Consider the following 23536-nt stretch of genomic DNA (forward strand, 5'->3'; position numbering starts at 1 on the left):
CCAGTTTTCATACATAACTAATGCTTTGTGTGGATGAACTCATTGAGAGAATTGGACCCATGAAGTACATTACAACCCTCGATCTTACAAAGAAATACTCCCCAATCTCTTCCTTCTTTTCCTGCTCCTCAGCCTTCTCTTTCTTCTACTTCTCAGCCTCCTCTTCCTTCTCCTTGTGCTCCTCAGCCTCCATCTACTATTTCTCAGCCTTCTCATCCTACTACTCATCCTCCTACTTCTCCTTAGCCTTCTCCTCAGCCTCCTTCTGCTCCTGAGCCATCTCCTGCTTCTCCTCAGCCTACTCCTCCTTCTCCCTCCTCCTCCTCAGCCTTCTTCTCCTCAGCCTTCTCCTTCTGCTCCTCAGCCTTCTGCTCCTCCTCCTCCCCCATGCCTCCTGTGATGTGTAGGAGCTCTGCATGCTTCAGTAGGGCTCAGTTGTTGCACAAGGCTGGGGAGGATCTGTGCTCCATGTCTCTCCCTTCAGTGCGGAATGGAGACTGAGGAGATGCCCGATGCCAGGAGGGCTGCACCCAGGTAATGGATTGGTGCCAGGTCCTCCGCTGCTTCCCAATGGATTTATGGCTTCTGAGGCTGGAATTTCTGAAAACCCTGAGATCCACCAGCATCACAAGTCATTGTGGCCACCGCTGTCCTTGATCAGGATGTTGGAGAAGTCCTGATGGATTGTGATGTATGGAGGAGAGCGGGCATCCTATATGATATATGGAGGAGAGCGGGCATCCTATATGATGTATGGAGGAGAGCGGGCATCTTAAATGATGTAAGGAGGAGAGCGGGCATCCTATATATGATGTATGGAGGAGAGCGGGCATCCTATATGATGTATGGAGGAGAGAGGGCATCCTATATGATGTATGGAGGAGAGCAGGCATCCTATATATGATGTATGGAGGAGAGCGGGCATCCTATATATGATGTATGGAGGAGAGAGGGCATCCTATATGATGTATGGAGGAGAGCAGGCATCCTATATATGATATATGGAGGAGAGCTGGCATCCTATATGATGTATGGAGGAGAGAGGGCATCCTATATGATGTATGGAGGAGAGAGGGCATCCTATATGATGTATGGAGGAGAGCGGGCATCCTATATATGATGTATGGAGGAGAGCGGGCATCCTATATATGATGTATGGAGGAGAGCGGGCATCCTATATATGATGTATGGAGGAGAGCGGGCATCCTATATGATGTATGGAGGAGAGCGGGCATCCTATATGATGTATGGAGGAGAGCGGGCATCTTAAATGATGTAAGGAGGAGAGCGGGCATCCTATATATGATGTATGGAGGAGAGCGGGCATCCTATATATGATGTATGGAGGAGAGCGGGCATCCTATATATGATGTATGGAGGAGAGCGGGCATCCTATATATGATGTATGGAGGAGAGCGGGCATCCTATATGATGTATGGAGGAGAGCGGGCATCCTATATGATGTATGGAGGAGAGCGGGCATCTTAAATGATGTAAGGAGGAGAGCGGGCATCCTATATATGATGTATGGAGGAGAGTGGGCATCCTATAAGATGTATGGAGGAGAGAGGGCATCCTATATGATGTATGGAGGAGAGCGGGCATCTTAAATGATGTAAGGAGGAGAGCGGGCATCCTATATGATGTAAGGAGGAGAGCGGGCATCCTATATGATGTATGGAGGAGAGAGGGCATCCTATATGATGTATGGAGGAGAGCAGGCATCCTATATATGATGTATGGAGGAGAGCGGGCATCATATATATGATGTATGGAGGAGAGCGGGCATCCTATATGATGTATGGAGGAGAGCGGGCATCCTATATGATGTATGGAGGAGAGAGGGCATCCTATATGATGTATGGAGGAGAGCAGGCATCCTATATATGATGTATGGAGGAGAGCGGGCATCTTAAATGATGTAAGGAGGAGAGCGGGCATCCTACATATGATGTATGGAGGAGAGCGGGCATCTTATATGATCTATGGGGCAGAGAGGGCTACAATCGGATCCCTAGGATGTGGATTGGAGGTTGCCATGTTGGCAGGACCCTGGCTTGCTGATCAGCCGATTGTGGCTGCGGGTATTTTCCTGTGCTCGTGTTCTTCCTGCTCTTAGTATCTGAGGCGTTGCTGATTCTCGGTGTTTTTGGCTGGAGAGGACTGCGTCCTCTAATATTAATCTCAGAATCAGATCCAGATGGCGAAGGAGGCACAGCCGCTGCAAGAGATGCCTCAAAAATGAGTTTCACCTGCGGAGTCTCTACCGCATCCAAAATCCAATTCAGATTGTATAGGCTTTCATCCTCCAACACGTATGGGAAGAAGTAAGAGAACACATGTAGCGAGGACAAGGGGCATCACTGGGGCGGCGGGCCTGAAAGCTACTGGATGCGAAAACTCATCGGTTTGGGGTCAGCACCCGTTTCGGGTAATTTTGCCCCGTGTGTGTCCCCATCATGGCATTGGTAGGATCCGGTGAGCAGTTGTCTATCATCTTCTGTATCCTGCTATCATTGGCTTGTGATAATTTCTTACCCCATGTTTCCCCCCATTATAATTGGCTCAGGGTCATCGCTTGCCATATGCATCTTCCCAGGCATAATTATGGGGTAATTTCTTGCCTTGTATCCCCCGACCCCATCATGGGTTTGAGGGTCATCTCCTATCTTGTCTGTCGCCACTCTTGTTTCGGGTCGTCTCCCATCCTGTTCATCTCCCCTCATTCTTTGAGTCATTTCTCAACCCGTGTATCCCTCATCCCAATCTAGTCGTAGTCTCCCATCCAGTGTATCCCCCCTTATCTCTGATTCGTCTCCCATCCTATGTATCCCTTATCCCTCACAATCTGAGTAGTTTTCAATCGCATGTAACCAAACTCATTGTCTCGGGGTCTCCCATCCCTTGTATGTCCTCATCATCATCTTGGAGTCATATAATGTCCTGTCGTTTCATTCATTTACCATCTTATGTATACCCTCTTATCATTTCTGAGTCATCTCCCATCCTGTGAACCCCTCTCATCATCTGAGTCATTTTCCATCCTGTGTATCCCTATCATCATATCAGAGTCATCGCCCATTACATATATCCCCCTCATCTTCTGGGTGTCAAATCCCACCTAGTGTATTCCCCCTTATTGTCTTGGGGTGTTTTTTCCGTCCCGTGTTTCCTCCCTCACCGTCTCAGGGTTGTCACCCATTTCTTCTATCCCACCTCATTGTCTCGGAACCTTTTTCCATCTATTGTATACCCCCTCATTGTCATCCACCAACCCGTGAAACCCCTCATCGTCCTGGGGTCATCTCCCATCCTGTGTATTCCCTTCATCATCTCAGGGTAAATTCTCATCCCGTGTATCCCCCCCCCCCATCATCTTGAGGTTGTCTCCCATCCTGTGTATAGATCATTATCATCTTGGAGTTGTTTTTTGTCTCAACTTTTTGTTTCATCATCCCAGGGTCATTTCCCATCCCAAGTTTTCCCCCTCATCATCTCAGAGTCGTTTTCTGTTCCATGTATCCCCCTCATCATCTTGGGGTTGTCTCTCATCCCATATATTCCCTCTCATCGTCCTGGAGTCGCCTCCCATCCCATATAACCCCCATCTCTGTGTTGGTATCTTCTCCTGTCTCATGAACCCCCCATCTTCATATTGGGGTCATCTCTTGTCCCATGTAGCCCCCATCCCCATGTTGGGTAGTCTCCCCTCCCATGTATCCCCCCTCATCGTCCCAGAGATGTCTCCTACTGCATGTAGCCCTCATCCTCATGTTGACATTGTCTTTCATCGCATCTATCCCCCCTCATTGTCAGAGTCCTCTCCCATCCCATCCCATGTTGGAGTTGTCTCCTGTCCCATGTAGCCATCTCTTTGTCATGGAGTGATATCTCGCCCCACATTGGTATCATTTATTGTCCGGTCTAGCCCCCATTCCCATGTTGGGAATCCATCTCCATGTTGGGGTCATCTCCCATCCAGTGTAGCCCCCATCTCCATGTTGTGGTCATCTCCCATCCCATGTAGCCCCCATGGCCATGTTGGAGTCATCTCCTGACCCATGTAGCCCCCATTCCCATGTTGAAGTCATCTCCTGTTCCATATAGCCCCCTTCCCCATGTTGAGGTCATCTCCTGTCCCGTGTAGCCCCCATCTCCATGTCAGAGTTGTTTCCCATCCCATATAGCTCCCATTCCCATGTTGAAGTCGTCTCCTGTCCCATGTAGCCCCGCATTCCCATGTTGGAGCCAGCTCCCATCTCATGTAGCCCCCATCCCCATGTTTGGGTCACCTCCCATCCTGTGTAGCCCCCATCCCCATGTTGTATTCATCTCCCATCCCCATGTTGGAGTCATCTCCCATTCTGTGTAGTCCCCATCCCATTGTTGGAGTCATCTCCCATCCTGTGTAGCCCCCATCTCCATGCTGGAGTCATCTCCCGTCCCATGTAGACCCCCATCCCCATGTTGGGGTCCTCTCCCATCCCATGTTGCCCCCATCTCCATGTTGGGGTAGTCTCCTGTCCTGTGTAGCCCCCATCCCCATGTTGGAGTCATCTCCCCGTCCCATGTAGCTTCCATCCCCATGTTGGAGTCATCTCCCATCCTGTGTAGCCCCCATCCCCATGTTGGATTCATCTCCCATCCCAATGTTTGAGTCATCTCCCATTTTGTGTAGTCCCCATCCCCATGTTGGAGTCATCTCCCATCCCATGTAGCCCCCATCTCCATGTTGGGGTAGTCTCCTGTCCCATGGTACCCCCATTCCCATGTTGGAGTCATCTCCCATCCCGTGTAGCTCCCATCTCCATGTTGGGGTGATCACCTGTCCCTGACTGCACCCTGTCCCTGGCATTGTGTTGCGCGCTGCGGCCTGTTTACTGTTCCTTTTGATGTTGGCGGGTCTGGTCTTGATTAGATCAATACTTCATCCCAAACATCACTTCACCCCAAACCTCACCACAGTCTTCATCCCAACCCTAACCCATCTCTTCAACCTATCACTAACAACAGGTATTTTCCCCTCAAGCTTTAAACATGCCTCCATCACACCTATCCTCAAAAAGCCCTCTCTTGACCCATCCTCTGTATCTAGCTATTGCCCTATATCACTTCTCCCCTATGCCTCCAAGCTACTGGAACAACACGTCTACCTTGAACTGTCCTCCCATCTCTCTTCTTGCTCCCACTTCGACCGCTTACAATCTGGCTTCCGGTCACACCACTCCACTGAAACTGCCCTTACTAAGGTCACCAATGACCTCTTAACCGCCAAGAGCAAGCGACACTACTCTGTCCTCCTTCTCCTGGACCTGTCGGCTGCCTTTGACACAGTGGACCATTCCCTATTATTACAGACCCTCTCATCCCTTGGCATCACAGACTTGGCCCTATCCTGGATCTCATCATACCTAACAGACCGGACATTCAGCGTCTCCCACTCACACACCACCTCCTCACCTCGCCCCCTATCTGTCGGAGTCCCACAAGGTTCAGTCCTAGGACCCCTGCTCTTCTCCATTTACACCTTTGGCCTGGGACAGCTCATAGAATCTCATGGATTTCAGTATCATCTCTACGCTGATGACACACAGATCTACATCTCTGGACCAGATATCACCTCCCTACTAACCAGAATCCCTCAATGTCTGTCCACTATTTCATCCTTCTTCTCTGCTAGATTTCTGAAACTTAACATGGACAAAACAGAATTCATCATCTTTCCCCCATCTCACGTGACCCCCCCCAACAAACCTATCCATTACAGTAAATGGCTGCCCACTCTCCCCAGTCCCACAAGCTCGCTGCCTCGGGGTAATCCTTGACGCTGATCTCTCCTTCAAACCACATATCCAAGCCCTTTCCACTTACTGCCGACTTCAACTCAAAAATATTTCATGAATCCGTTCATTCCTCAACCAAAAATCTGCAAAAACCCTAGTCCATGCCCTCATAATCTCTCGCCTTGACTACTGCAACCTCCTGCTCTGTGGCCTCCCCTCGAACACTCTCGCACCCCTCCAATCTATTCTAAACTCTGCTGCCCGACTAATCCACCTGTCCCCCCGCTATTCCCCAGCTTCTCCCCTCTGTCAATCCCTTCACTGGCTCCCCATTGCCCAGAGACTCCAGTACAAAACCCTAACCATGACATACAAAGCCATCCACAACCTGTCTCCTCCATACATCTGTGACCTCGTCTCCCGGTACTTTCCTGCACGCAACCTCCGATCCTCACAAGATCTCCTTCTCTACTCCCCTCTTATCTCCTCTTCCCACAATTGCATACAAGATTTCTCTCGCGCATCACCCCTACTCTGGAACTCTCTACCACAACATATCAGACTCTCACCTACCATCGAAACCTTCAAAAAGAGCCTGAAGACCCACCTCTTCCGACAAGCCTATAACTTGCAGTAACCACCGATCGACCAAACCGCTGCATGACCAGCTCTACCCTCGCCTACTGTATTTTCACCCATCCCTTGTAGATTGTGAGCCTTCGCGGGCAGGGTCCTCTCTCCTCCTGTACCAGTTATGACTTGTATTGTTTAACATTATTGTACTTGTTTTTATGTATACCCCTCCTTACATGTAAAGCGCCATGGAATAAATGGCGCTATAACAATAAATAATAATAATACTTTCTCTCATTTCCAGAGAGAAGACGACTCGCAGGATCCCCCGCTGACTTCAGAGCGCAGAGCAGATTACAGAGGAATTCACAACATACAAAACAAATTACAGAGCCATGAGTGGAGGAGCCACGCTTGTGACTCATCTCACCGACCAGTACACCAGCTTTAGGGAAGACGCTCCACGGCCACCCGTGCCTGGTGAGGAAGGACAGACACCGTGCCAGCTAACCAGCCAAAGATCAAAGTCTCTGTCACTTCCCAGCAACACGAGGAGGAACGAGGATGGTTTGGGGGAGCCGGAAGGGAGTGCGTCCCCAGATTCCCCACTGGTCCGATGGACCAAGTCGCTGCACTCTCTACTGGGGGACCAGGATGGTGCCCACCTCTTCCGGACGTTCCTGGAGAGGGAGAAATGTGTGGATACCTTAGATTTCTGGTTTGCCTGCAATGGATTCAGACAGATGGACCTGAGAGAGACCAAAACTCTGCGGGTGGCTAAGGTGATCCACAAGCGATACATTGAAAGCCCAAATGTAGTGGCCAAACAGCTGAAACTCTCCACCAAAACCTTCATAAGGGACTGCATCAAGAGGCAGCAGATCGGCTCCACAATGTTTGACCACGCACAGGCCGAAATCCAGGGCTTGATGGAGGACAATGCTTACCAGATGTTCCTGACCTCCGACATTTACCTGGAATATATTCGGACTGGGGAGGAGAATGCCGCTTATTTCCACACCACAGGCCCTGGGAGCCTAAAGCTGGTCACCAGCTACCTGCCCACCCTCGACGAGGAGGAGGAACTCAACTGTGTTGACCTCAAAGGCTCACCGACAGTGGTGGAACTCTCCACCAGGTCCCAGAAGGCAACTGCAAGCTCAGGGGCCAAGGACGCAATAGACATCTGCTACAGGTAGGAGCTCACTGTGTGGACGTGTCCGCCTACATGGTCGAGTGTCCTTGCATGCAAGAGGTGAAGGATTTGGAGGGGAAAGGTCTCCCCAGTATCCTCCTGGATGGAAGAGGCCAGTTTGGGAGATGTCAGGTAGTCTCATCAGTGAAGGAAATAATAAATTGACTTTAGTGGCCGTCATTGGGACCAACCATAGGGGGTAAAGTAAACTCCAGACAGAGGGTGCACACAGCGGCCCCCTGATTACCTTGAGTGAAGGAAGCAGAGTGAGCTCAGCATATATGGGGGTGCCATCTACTAGATAAACCCCAATCTACACACAAAGTGACAGCAGGAGCACCGACACTGTCACACAGTAAAACAGGACCAACTTATACCCCCGTATATAATAGAGACAGGACGTACATATACCCCCTATATAATACACGAAGGATGTACTTATACACCCTTTAAAATACACACAGGATGTACTTATATCCCCCTGTATAATACATAAAATATGTACTTATACCCCCCTGTATAATACACACAAGATGTACTTATACCTCCCTGTATAATACATAAAGGATGTACTTATAACCCCCTGTATAATACACACAAGATGTACTTATACCCCCCTGTATAATACACACAAGATGTACTTATAACCCCCTGTATAATACACACAAGATGTACTTATACCCCCTGTATAATACACACAGGATGTACTTATACCTCCCTGTATAATACACACAAGATGTACTTATACCCCCTGTATAATACACACAAGATGTACTTATGACCCCCTGTATAATACACACAAGATGTACTTATACCCCCTGTATAATACACACAGGATGTACTTATACCTCCCTGTATAATACACACAAGATGTACTTATACCCCCTGTATAATACACACAAGATGTACTTATGACCCCCTGTATAATACACACAAGATGTACTTATAACCCCCTGTATAATACACACAATATGTACTTATACCCCCTGTATAATACACACAGGATGTACTTATGACCCCCTGTATAATACACACAAGATGTACTTATACCCCCCTGTATAATACACACAAGATGTACTTATACCCCCTGTATAATACACACAAGATGTACTTATGACCCCCTGTATAATACACACAAGATGTACTTATAACCCCCTGTATAATACACACAATATGTACTTATACCCCCTGTATAATACACACAAGATGTACTTATGACCCCCTGTATAATACACACAAGATGTACTTATAACCCCCTGTATAATACACACAATATGTACTTATACCCCCTGTATAATACACACAGGATGTACTTATAACCCCCTGTATAATACACACAAGATGTACTTATACCCCCCTGTATAATACACACAAGATGTAATTATACCCCCTGTATAATACACACAGGATGTACTTATACCTCCCTGTATAATACACACAAGATGTACTTATACCCCCTGTATAATACACACAAGATGTACTTATACCCCCTGTATAATACACACAGGATGTACTTATACCTCCCTGTATAATACACACAAGATGTACTTATACCCCCTGTATAATACACACAAGATGTACTTATGACCCCCTGTATAATACACACAAGATGTACTTATAACCCCCTGTATAATACACACAAGATGTACTTATACCCCCTATATAATACACACAATATGTACTTATACCCCCTATATAATACACACAATATGTACTTATACCCCCTGTATAATACACACAAGATGTACTTATAACCCCCTGTATAATACACACAAGATGTACTTATACCCCCCTGTATAATACACACAAGATGTACTTATACCCCCTGTATAATACACACAGGATGTACTTATACCTCCCTGTATAATACACACAAGATGTACTTATACCCCCTGTATAATACACACAAGATGTACTTATAACCCCCTGTATAATACACACAATATGTACTTATACCCCCTGTATAATACACACAGGATGTACTTATACCCCCTGTATAATACACACAATATGTACTTATACCCCCTGTATAATACACACAAGATGTACTTATAACCCCCTGTATAATACACACAGGATGTACTTATACCTCCCTGTATAATACATAAAGGATGTACTTATACCCCCCTGTATAATACACACAAGATGTACTTATACACCCTGTATAATACACACAATAAGTACTAATACCACCTGTATAATACACACAAGATGTACTTATAACCCCCTGTATAATACACACAGGATGTACTTATACCTCCCTGTATAATACATAAAGGATGTACTTATAACCCCCTGTATAATACACACAAGATGTACTTATACCCCCTGTATAATACACACAATATCTACTTATACCCCCCCGTATAATACACACAATATCTACTTATACCCCCCTGTATAATACACACAAAATGTACTTATACCTCACTGTATAATACACAAAAGATGTACTTATACCCCCCTGTATAATACACACAAGATGTACTTATACCCCCCTGTATAATACACACAAGATGTACTTATAACCCCCTGTATAATACACACAGGATGTACTTATACCTCCCTGTATAATACACACAGGATGTACTTATAACCCCCTGTATAATACACACAAGATGTACTTATACCCCCTGTATAATACACACAGGATTACAGGATATACTTATACCCCCTGTATAATACACACAGGATGTACTTATATCTCCCTGTATAATACATAAAGGATGTACTTATACCCCCCTGTATAATACATAAAATATGTACTTATAACCCCCTGTATAATACACACAAGATGTACTTATAACCCGCTGTATAATACACACAAGATGTACTTATACCCCCTGTATAATACACACAATATCTACTTATACCCCCCCGTATAATACACACAATATCTACTTATACCCCCCTGTATAATACACACAAAATGTACTTATACCTCACTGTATAATACACACAAGATGTACTTATACCCCCCTGTATAATACACACAAGATGTACTTATAACCCCCTGTATAATACACACAGGATGTACTTATACCCCCTGTATAATACACACAGGATGTACTTATAACCCCCAGTATAATACACACAATATGTACTTATACCCCCTGTATAATAAATACAGAATGTACTTATACTCCCCTGTATAATACACACAATATGTACTTATACCCCCTGTATAATACACACAAGATGTACTTATACCCCCTGTATAATACACACAATATGTACTTATACCCCCCTGTATAATACACACAGGATGTACTTATACCCCCTGTATAATACACACAGGATGTACTTATATCTCCCTGTATAATACATAAAGCATGTACTTATACCCCCCTGTATAATACATAAAATATGTACTTATAACCCCCTGTATAATACACACAAGATGTACTTATAACCCCCTGTATAATACACACAGGATGTACTTATACCTCCCTGTATAATACATAAAGGATGTACTTATAACCCCCAGTATAATACACACAATATGTACTTATACCCCCTGTATAATACATACAGAATGTACTTATACCCCCCGTATAATGCACACAATATGTACTTATACCCCCCTGTATAATACACACAAGATGTACTTATACCCCCTGTATAATACACACAAGATGTACTTATACCCCCTGTATAATACACACAATATGTACTTATACCCCCCCGTATAATACACACAATATCTACTTATACCCCCTGTATAATACACACAAAATGTACTTATACCTCACTGTATAATACACACAAGATGTACTTATACCCCCCTGTATAATACACACAAGATGTACTTATAACCCCCTGTATAATACACACAGGATGTACTTATACCCCCTGTATAATACACACAGGATGTACTTATAACCCCCAGTATAATACACACAATATGTACTTATACCCCCTGTATAATAAATACAGAATGTACTTATACCCCCCTGTATAATACACACAATATGTACTTATACCCCCTTGTATAATACACACAAGATGTACTTATACCCCCTGTATAATACACACAGGATGTACTTATACCCCCCTGTATAATACACACAAGATGTACTTATACCCCCCTGTATAATACACACAAGATGTACTTATACCTCCCTGTATAATACATAAAGGATGTACTTATAACCCCCTGTATAATACACAAAATATGTACTTATAACCCCCTGTATAATACACACAATATGTACTTATACCCCCTGTATAATACATACAGAATGTACTTATACCCCCCTGTATAATACACACAGGATATACTTATACCCCCCTGTTTACACGCTGCCACCACTCACCGAACAAACGGGCGATGAGTCCCAGAAATATTACTGCTATATGGCAATCACCAGGATCATACACTCTAAGGCTATGGATTCTTTAGAGCATACAAGGTTCAAACTTCTTAAAGTTTTAAGCTTTAATAGAAAATGTACAGTGATTACAATAAAAATATATAAAAATATGGAAATAAAAAGTGACATACAAATATGCAAAATCGTTATAAAAATAAAAGGCAGAAAACTTACAGAAATATCTAAACTTTGTATACTGGCTTTCTGCTCCCTAAGGGGGGGATGAATATGGAATGGCTCACACCAGCTTGGCTGTCCCTCAGTCTGTGAACATCTTCCTTTTGTGTAAAGGCCTAATTTATAGATTTAACCTGGAGATCAGATTTCTAGACCAGCCTGTCATGTTAATATTCTAATTGCTGGTCTGTGACTGGATCATGGCTACTCTACCAATAAATACATTATTTTTCTCTGAACGCTGTTTGATTAAATGGTCTTAATCATACTAAATGGTGTCAGGCTGTCATTTGGCATCTCTCCTCACAGGCACCAGAAGGTGTGAAATGTTTCCACTTTGTGTGTTCTCAGGAAAGCCCCCTGGGGTTGAGACCAGGAAGACTGTCTTTTTATCAGGATAACAGATCATGACCTTTGTGAAGAGCTACAGCCTAGAACAGATGCTAAGTTACTGCTGGTCATACATCCATACATATACATATTTCACTACACCCCCCTGTATAATACACATAGGATGTACTTATACCCCCCTGTATAATACACACAGGATATACTTATACCCCCATGTATAATACACACAGAACGTAGTTACACCCCCTCTATAATACACACAGGACGTAGTTACACCCCCTCTATAATATATACAGGACGTAGTTACATCCCCTCTATAATTCACACAGGACGTAGTTACACCCCCTCTATAATAAATACAGGACGTAGTTACACCCCCTCTATAATATATACAGGACGTAGTTAGACCTCCTCTATAATATATACAGGACGCAGTTACACCCCCTCTATAATAAATACAGAACGCAGTTACACCCCCTCTATAATATATACAGGATGTAGTTACACCCCCTCTATAATATATACAGGACGCAGTTACACCCCCTCTATAATATATACAGGACGTAGTTACACCCCCTCTATAATATATACAGGACGCAGTTAGACCCCCTCTATAATATATACAGGACGCAGTTACACCCCCTCTATAATATATACAGGACGCAGTTACACCCCCTCTATAATATATACAGGACGTAGTTACACCCCCTCTATAATATATACAGGACGCAGTTAGACCCCCTCTATAATATATACAGGACGTAGTTACACCCCCTCTATAATATATACAGGACGTAGTTACACCCCCTCTATAATATATACAGGACGTAGTTACACCCCCTCTATAATATATACAGGACGCAGTTAGACCCCCTCTATAATATATACAGGATGTAGTTACATCCCCTCTATAATATATACAGGACGTAGTTACACCCCCTCTATAATATATACAGGACGTAGTTACACCCCCTCTATAATACACACAGGACGTAGTTACACCCCCTCTATAATAAATACAGGACGTAGTTACACCCCCTCTATAATATATACAGGACGTAGTTATACCCCCTCTATAATATATACAGGACGTAGTTACACCCCCTCTATAATATATACAGGACGTAGTTACACCCCCTCTATAATATATACAGGATGTAGTTACATCCCCTCTATAATATATACAGGACGTAGTTACACCCCCTCTATAATACACACAGGACGTAGTTACACCCCCTCTATAATACACACAGGACGTAGTTACACCCCCTCTATAATAAATACAGGACGTAGTTACACCCCCTCTATAATATATACAGGACGTAGTTATACCCCCTCTATAATATATACAGGACGTAGTTACACCCCCTCTATAATATATACAGGACGTAGTTACACCCCCTCTATAATATATACAGGATGTAGTTACATCCCCTCTATAATATATACAGGACGTAGTTACACCCCCTCTATAATATATACAGGACGTAGTTACACCCCCTCTATAATACACACAGGACGTAGTTACACCCCCTCTATAATAAATACAGGACGTAGTTACACCCCCTCTATAATATATACAGGACGTAGTTACACCCCCTCTATAATATATACAGGACGTAGTTACACCCCCTCTATAATATATACAGGACGCAGTTACACCCCCTCTATAATATATACAGGACGTAGTTACACCCCCTCTATAATATATACAGGACGTAGTTACACCCCCTCTATAATATATACAGGACGTAGTTACACCCCCTCTATAATATATACAGGATGTAGTTACACCCCCTCTATAATACACACAGGACGTAGTTACACCCCCTATATAATAAATACAGGACGTAGTTACACCCCCTCTATAATATATACAGGACATAGTTACACCCCCTCTATAATATATACAGGACGCAGTTACACCCCCTCTATAATAAATACAGAACGCAGTTACACCCCCTCTATAATAAATAAAGGACGCAGTTAGACCCCCTCTATAATATATACAGGACGCAGTTACACCCCCTCTATAATATATACAGGACGCAGTTACACCCCCTCTATAATATATACAGGACGCAGTTACACCCCCTCTATAATAAATACAGAACGCAGTTACACCCCCTCTATAATATATACAGGACGTAGTTACACCCCCTCTATAATATATGCAGGACGCAGTTACACCCCCTCTATAATATATACAGGATGTAGTTACACCCCCTCTATAATATATACAGGATGTAGTTACATCCCCCTCTATAATATATACAGGATGTAGTTACACCCCCTCTATAATATATACAGGACGCAGTTACACCCCCTCTATAATATATACAGGACGTAGTTACACCCCCTCTATAATATATACAGGACGCAGTTAGACCCCCTCTATAATATATACAGGACGCAGTTACACCCCCTCTATAATATATACAGGACGCAGTTACACCCCCTCTATAATATATACAGGACGCAGTTACACCCCCTCTATAATATATACAGGACGTAGTTACACCCCCTCTATAATATATACAGGACGCAGTTAGACCCCCTCTATAATATATACAGGACGTAGTTACACCCCCTCTATAATATATACAGGACGTAGTTACACCCCCTCTATAATATATACAGGACGTAGTTACACCCCCTCTATAATATATACAGGACGCAGTTAGACCCCCTCTATAATATATACAGGATGTAGTTACATCCCCTCTATAATATATACAGGACGTAGTTACACCCCCTCTATAATATATACAGGACGTAGTTACACCCCCTCTATAATACACACAGGACGTAGTTACACCCCCTCTATAATAAATACAGGACGTAGTTACACCCCCTCTATAATATATACAGGACGTAGTTATACCCCCTCTATAATATATACAGGACGTAGTTACACCCCCTCTATAATATATACAGGACGTAGTTACACCCCCTCTATAATATATACAGGATGTAGTTACATCCCCTCTATAATATATACAGGACGTAGTTACACCCCCTCTATAATACACACAGGACGTAGTTACACCCCCTCTATAATAAATACAGGACGTAGTTACACCCCCTCTTTAATATATACAGGATGTAGTTACACCCCCTCTTTAATATATACAGGATGTAGTTACACCCCCTCTATAATATATACAGGACGTAGTTACACCCCCTCTATAATATATACAGGACGTAGTTACATCCCCTCTATAATATATACAGGATGTAGTTACACCCCCTCTATAATATATACAGGACGTAGTTACACCCCCTCTATAATATATACAGGACGTAGTTACACCCCCTCTATAATATATACAGGACGCAGTTACACCCCCTCTATATTATATACAGGATGTAGTTACATCCCCCTCTATAATATATACAGGATGTAGTTACACCCCCTCTATAATATATACAGGATGTAGTTACACCCCCTCTATAATATATACAGAACGCAGTTACACCCCCTCTATAATATATACAGGACGTAGTTACATCCCCCTCTATAATATATACAGGATGTAGTTACACCCCCTCTATAATATATACAGGATGTAGTTACACCCCCTCTATAATATATACAGGACGTAGTTACATCCCCCTCTATAATATATACAGGATGTAGTTACACCCCCTCTATAATATATACAGGATGTAGTTACACCCCCTCTATAATATATACAGGATGTAGTTACACCCCCTCTATAATATATACAGGATGTAGTTACATCCCCTCTATAATATATACAGGATGTAGTTACACCCCCTCTATAATATACACAGGACGTAGTTACACCCCCTCTATAATATATACAGGACGTAGTTACACCCCCTCTATAATATATACAGGATGTAGTTACACCCCCTCTATAATATATACAGGATGTAGTTACACCCCCTCTATAATAAATACAGGATGCAGTTACACCCCCTCTATAATATATACAGGATGTAGTTACATCCCCCTCTATAATATATACAGGATGTAGTTACACCCCCTTTATAATATATACAGGATGTAGTTACACCCCCTCTATAATATATACAGGACGTAGTTACATCCCCCTCTATAATATATACAGGATGTAGTTACACCCCCTCTATAATATATACAGGATGTAGTTACATCCCCTCTATAATATATACAGGACGCAGTTACACCCCCTCTATAATATATACAGGATGTAGTTACACCCCCTCTATAATATATACAGGATGTAGTTACACCCCCTCTATAATATATACAGGATGTAGTTACACCCCCTCTATAATATATACAGGATGTAGTTACACCCCCTCTATAATATATACAGGATGTAGTTACACCCCCTCTATAATATATACAGGATGTAGTTACACCCCCTCTATAATATATACAGGATGTAGTTACATCCCCTCTATAATATATACAGGACGCAGTTACACCCCCTCTATAATATATACAGGATGTAGTTACACCCCCTCTATAATATATACAGGATGTAGTTACACCCCCTCTATAATATATACAGGATGTAGTTACATCCCCTCTATAATATATACAGGACGTAGTTACACCCCCTCCATAATATATACAGGATGTAGTTACACCCCCTCTATAATATATACAGGATGTAGTTACACCCCCTCTATAATATATACAGGATGTAGTTACACCCCCTCTATAATATATACAGGATGTAGTTACATCCCCCTCTATAATATATACAGGATGTAGTTACACCCCCTTTATAATATATACAGGATGTAGTTACACCCCCTCTATAATATATACAGGACGTAGTTACATCCCCCTCTATAATATATACAGGATGTAGTTACACCCCCTCTATAATATATACAGGATGTAGTTACATCCCCTCTATAATATATACAGGACGCAGTTACACCCCCTCTATAATATATACAGGATGTAGTTACACCCCCTCTATAATATATACAGGATGTAGTTGCATCCCCCTCTATAATATATACAGGACGTAGTTACATCCCCCTCTATAATATATACAGGATGTAGTTACACCCCCTCTATAATATATACAGGATGTAGTTACATCCCCTCTATAATATATACAGGATGTAGTTACACCCCCTCTATAATATATACAGGATGTAGTTGCATCCCCCTCTATAATATATACAGGATGTAGTTACACCCCCTCTATAATATATACAGGACGTAGTTACACCCCCTCTATAATATATACAGGACGTAGTTACACCCCCTCTATAATATATACAGGACGTAGTTACACCCCCTCTATAATATATACAGGATGTAGTTACACCCCCTCTATAATATATACAGGATGTAGTTACACCCCCTCTATAATACATACAGGACGTAGTTACATCCCCCTCTATAATATATACAGGATGTAGTTACACCCCCTCTATAATATATACAGGATGTAGTTACATCCCCTCTATAATATATACAGGATGTAGTTACACCCCCTCTATAATATATACAGGATGTAGTTGCATCCCCCTCTATAATATATACAGGATGTAGTTACACCCCCTCTATAATATATACAGGACGTAGTTACACCCCCTCTATAATATATACAGGACGTAGTTACACCCCCTCTATAATATATACAGGACGTAGTTACACCCCCTCTATAATATATACAGGATGTAGTTACACCCCCTCTATAATATATACAGGATGTAGTTACACCCCCTCTATAATACATACAGGACGTAGTTACACCCCCTCTATAATATATACAGGATGTAGTTACACCCCCTCTATAATATATACTGGACGTAGTTACATCCCCTCTATAATATATACAGGACGTAGTTACACCCCCTCTATAATATATACAGGACGTAGTTACACCCCCTCTATAATACATACAGGACGTAGTTACACCCCCTCTATATTATATACAGGACGTAGTTACATCCCCTCTATAATATATACAGGACGCAGTTACACCCCCATATACAGGATGTAGTTACACCCCCTCTATAATATATACAGGACGCAGTTACACCCCCTCTATAATATATACAGGACGCAGTTACACCCCCTCTATAATACATACAGGACGTAGTTACACCCCCTCTATAATATATACAGGATGTAGTTACATCCCCTCTATAATAAATACAGGACGCAGTTACACCCCCTCTATAATATATACAGGACGTAGTTAGACCCCCTCTATAATATATACAGGATGTAGTTACACCCCCTCTATAATATATACAGGACGTAGTTACACCCCCTCTATAATATATACAGGATGTAGTTACACCCCCTCTATAATATATACAGGACGTAGTTACACCCCCTCTATAATATATACAGGATGTAGTTACACCCCCTCTATAATATATACAGGACGTAGTTACATCCCCCTCTATAATATATACAGGACGTAGTTACACCCCCTCTATAATATATACAGGATGTAGTTACATCCCCTCTATAATATATACAGGACGTAGTTACACCCCCTCTATAATATATACAGGACGTAGTTACACCCCCTCTATAATATATACAGGACGTAGTTACATCCCCCTCTATAATATATACAGGATGTAGTTACATCCCCTCTATAATATATACAGGACGTAGTTACACCCCCTCTATAATATATACAGGATGTAGTTACATCCCCTCTATAATATATACAGGACGTAGTTACATCCCCCTCTATAATATATACAGGATGTAGTTACATCCCCTCTATAATATATACAGGACGTAGTTACATCCCCTCTATAATATATACAGGATGTAGTTACATCCCCTCTATAATATATACAGGACGTAGTTACACCCCCTCTATAATATATACAGGACGTAGTTACACCCCCTCTATAATATATACAGGACGTAGTTACATCCCCCTCTATAATATATACAGGACGTAGTTACACCCCCTCTATAATATATACAGGACGCAGTTACACCCCCTCTTTAATATATACAGGATGTAGTTACACCCCCTCTATAATATATACAGGACGTAGTTACATCCCCCTCTATAATATATACAGGACGTAGTTACACCCCCTCTATAATATATACAGGACGCAGTTACACCCCCTCTTTAATATATACAGGATGTAGTTACACCCCCTCTATAATATATACAGGATGTAGTTACATCCCCTCTATAATATATACAGGATGTAGTTACATCCCCTCTATAATATATACAGGACGCAGTTACACCCCCTCTATAATATATACAGGACGTAGTTACACCCCCTCTATAATATATACAGGATGTAGTTACACCCCCTCTATAATATATACAGGACGTAGTTACACCCCCTCTATAATATATACAGGACGTAGTTACATCCCCCTCTATAATATATACAGGATGTAGTTACACCCCCTCTATAATATATACAGGACGCAGTTACACCCCCTCTTTAATATATACAGGATGTAGTTACACCCCCTCTATAATATATACAGGACGTAGTTACACCCCCTCTATAATATATACAGGACGTAGTTACATCCCCCTCTATAATATATACAGGACGTAGTTACACCCCCTCTATAATATATACAGGACGCAGTTACACCCCCTCTATAATATATACAGGATGTAGTTACATCCCCTCTATAATAAATACAGGACGTAGTTACACCCCCTCTATAATATATACAGGATGTAGTTATACCCCCTCTATAATATATACAGGACGTAGTTACACCCCCTCTATAATATATACAGGACGTAGTTACACCCCCTCTATAATATATACAGGACGTAGTTGTGATGTACCATGTCTGCAAGATATGTTTTCTGTTGCAATGTGCTAACATTGTAAACTCTCAGTAGTAGGAATTCCTTCCCCCCAGGTTTTATCAACCCTGCCACTTCCTCTGGAAGAGCAGGAATGTTAATTAGCTAGACCATCTTCCTCACACCATTTGCCTTCTCTCCTCTTCAGAGCGGGAAAAACTTCTTTGTTTGAAACGAATAAAACTATGAGAGACTATACCATAAGAACCAAATACCCTAGAGATATGAAAATCATATTTTTGTAACCTGAGCGGTCCCAGCTTCGAGACCGCGTGTGTTTCGAAGTTCTACCCTGTCCAGAACATGAGATAGGATTTGCGCCCAAATGGACGGTCATATCGCATAGATGTTTGATGTTTTCTTGATGGGCTCATTACGCTGGGAAACATGATACCACTGATGAGTCCATACCAGCTTCTCCCATAAAGTTATAGCTAATCTAAGTTTTGTAGCCAAAACATAACTTGGATAAGAGAGGTGGGATCAACCCAGAATGCACCTCTCTGTGATGTCACATAGGAAAGTCTATAAGGCATTTCCTGGGCAAACCAGCTCAGAACAGCTCAAGTCGTCGTGCTAGAAGGACCCCAATGAGCGGAGAAGTGCAGCTCCGCCTCCACCCACCTTAGCCGCATGGTCTGCCTAAGGAACAATATGGAACTGTGAGTGTAATCTCTTTGTTTTCTCCACTTTTATTTTATACCTGTACTGTACATATTTTATGTCTCAATTTTATAGCAACTTTTATCTGTAATCACTGTCCTCTTTCGGAAAATAAATGAAATTATTTAGATCTGTCTCCATGCTCTAAGAATCGAACTATACGCCTTTGATAGATAATCGCTACTAATTCAAGGGGTTTGCCACGGACCCTCTTAATTTAACACTGTGAATTAAGTAACCGTGACTGGTGGCAGCGCGTTGTGTACGGCTATTACGGCTTGCTGGCAGTCTAGAAGGGTCTTATATTGCTGAGTAAGGGGCTTCAGCCACAGCATTGATAATTCCCTTACTGCAGAAGCCTAATTGCCGGTTCACAACAGGCAGCCCGTCCGGCGACTAATTATCCTAGGTGCAGTTCCCTGACTGACCTGAGGGTAAGGGGGGCGCCGGAGAGCTGCGAGTTCCAAAGTGGAACTGAGAAAGTGGGATATACATAAATCCCCGCAGTACTTGGAAGATTGATAGCAGTGGTGGGGCATCCAAATTAAACTCCCCCTGTCGCAAATTGTAGAGTGAGATTAGCTTGCTGGATATTTTTGGTCACATGGTGCCAGTGTTGGGATAACTAAGATAAGCCCCACTGCGCCTGTGATAGCCGTGTGCCGGCATTGTGTCACGCCCCTCCGTCCGCTGATACACCCGTGTCAGTGGTGGGACTGTGACATAGTGGTGACACAGGGTCCGCTGTCCGTCGCGTTTTGGTGGCAGCGGGACTCCCGTTAGTGTCGCCCGTAAGTGGACGAACGGCGGTGGGCTGTTCGTCACATATTGGTGGCAGCGCGGTGGGATAATCCTAGAGCATTAGTGATTTGGTTTGAGCAATCATTCCTCTCACTAAAAACCTGCACGGTTCCTGCGGGAATCCTGCATCATAGGTTTTGGAGAACAGACTCAGTGGTTACTAGTCCTGAGACATTAGTGTGTACTTGCAAGTATCCCCCTCCCGTTTCTTCGTTTTTCTTTTTCTATCTTTTATTTGGCAACCATGGCGGCAAAAGGAGAACCTTGGTACACCCGGCAGACAAAGGAAGTTCTTGCTGCGTTATGCACGTACCAAGGCCTTGACGCCACGAACAAAAACAGAGCTCAAATGATCGCGGCTCTAGTGCAGCTGGACAACGACCAGAATCCAGCGAGCGCAGAAGTTGGCCCAAGTTGCAATGGGGCTGCAGCAGAGGCTCCACTCCTGAGCGCTGGCCCCACATTCAACCAGAACGGGGTGGACCCCTATCTGCAAATGGCCTTGGACGAACTCCCCGCCGAAGACAGTGATGGGCGGGTGAGGCTGATCCAGCAAGCTCGAGAGAGAGCAGAGCAGCGAGCCGAGCGCCAGGCGGAGAGAGCTGAGCGCCAAGCTGAGGCTGAGAGAGCCGAGCGCCAGGCGCAGAGGGCCCATGAACTGGAGGTACTCCAGCGGGGTGGGAATGCCCTCACAGCCCGAAGCCGTGAGCCCAGCAGCGTCCAGACTCCTAAACCCCGGCCAGAGCATTTTCCCGTGATGGAAAAGGATGGGGACTTGGACACATTTCTGCGAGCCTTTGAGAAAGCCTGCAGACAGTACCAGCTGCCTAGAGACCAATGGGCAAGGTACTTGACCCCAGGGCTAAAAGGCAAAGCCCTGGAGGCATTTGCTTCTCTTCCGCCAGAAGCCGATGATGACTATGACGCCATAAAGCAGGCGCTGATCGCCAAATACCGGCTGACACCTGAGGTATACCGAAAGAAGTTCCGACACCTCCAACGTGGCCCACACGATAGCTACAGTGATGTGGTGCAAGGACTCAGGACCCACTTTGACCAGTGGATCCATGGACTGTCCGTTGAAACCTTTGAGCAGCTACGGGACCTGATGATCAAAGACCAGTTCCTGCATCTCTGCCCAGCTGAGGTCCGACAGTTCATCCTGGACCGCGAACCAACGAACGCGGACAAAGCGGCGCAGATCGCCGACAACCACGAGGCCAACCGGAAGCCCGAGACGCGGAGGCCAGTCGCCACCAGCTGGAAAGGGGGTAAGCCAGCAACCAACCCCAATGCCCCAGCTAGCCGTCCCTCCGGAGGCCCTGTCCCTGTTGCCAACAACAGGCCGGCTACTGACAGTCGCCTGTGTCACCACTGCCAGCGGCCTGGTCACTTCTTTTACACCTGTCCGAACAGGCCGAAGAACCCCCCAGCCAAGGCCCCCGGGCCCAATGCCTCTGTTCTTTTGGTGGGAGGTGTGGTTGGGAGGGCTGACGACAACGTTCAACCTGTTCAGGTGGGGGCCCGTCTTGCTACAGGCCTCAAGGACACCGGGGCTGAACGAACCCTCATCCGTCCTGGACTGGCGGCCCCTGAAGAGTTTGTTGAGGGGAAAACCCTGACTGTCACCGGGATTGGAGGCACCCGTTGTCCCTTGCCAGTGGCACGAGTTTTTCTTGACTGGGGTGCCGGGAGCGGGTTGAGGGAGGTGGGAGTGTCTGAAAATTTGCCCACTGATGTTTTATTGGGGACTGACTTGGGGAGGATGGTTGCATACTATGTCCCTGACACCCTTCCCCAAACTGATAATAAGGG

General features: G+C 43.9%; 1 protein-coding gene across 1 annotated transcript in view; it reads left to right on the forward strand.

The window, feature by feature from the left end:
- The first annotated feature begins 418 nt into the window (after positions 1-418).
- The window catches only part of AXIN2 (axin 2), an 80502-nt gene continuing 57384 nt past the window's right edge, over positions 419-23536 (forward strand). Inside the window, exons 1-2 of the mRNA XM_073579749.1 lie at positions 419-534; positions 6661-7551. Coding sequence (XP_073435850.1) covers positions 6752-7551 — 800 coding nt within the window. The 5' untranslated portion in view covers positions 419-534; positions 6661-6751. The remainder of the gene's footprint in view (positions 535-6660; positions 7552-23536) is intronic.

Source organism: Dendrobates tinctorius, unplaced genomic scaffold (assembly GCF_039654945.1).
Source record: "Dendrobates tinctorius isolate UK_male_01 unplaced genomic scaffold, ASM3965494v1 ptg000063l, whole genome shotgun sequence".
Taxonomy (NCBI): Eukaryota; Metazoa; Chordata; class Amphibia; order Anura; family Dendrobatidae; genus Dendrobates; species Dendrobates tinctorius.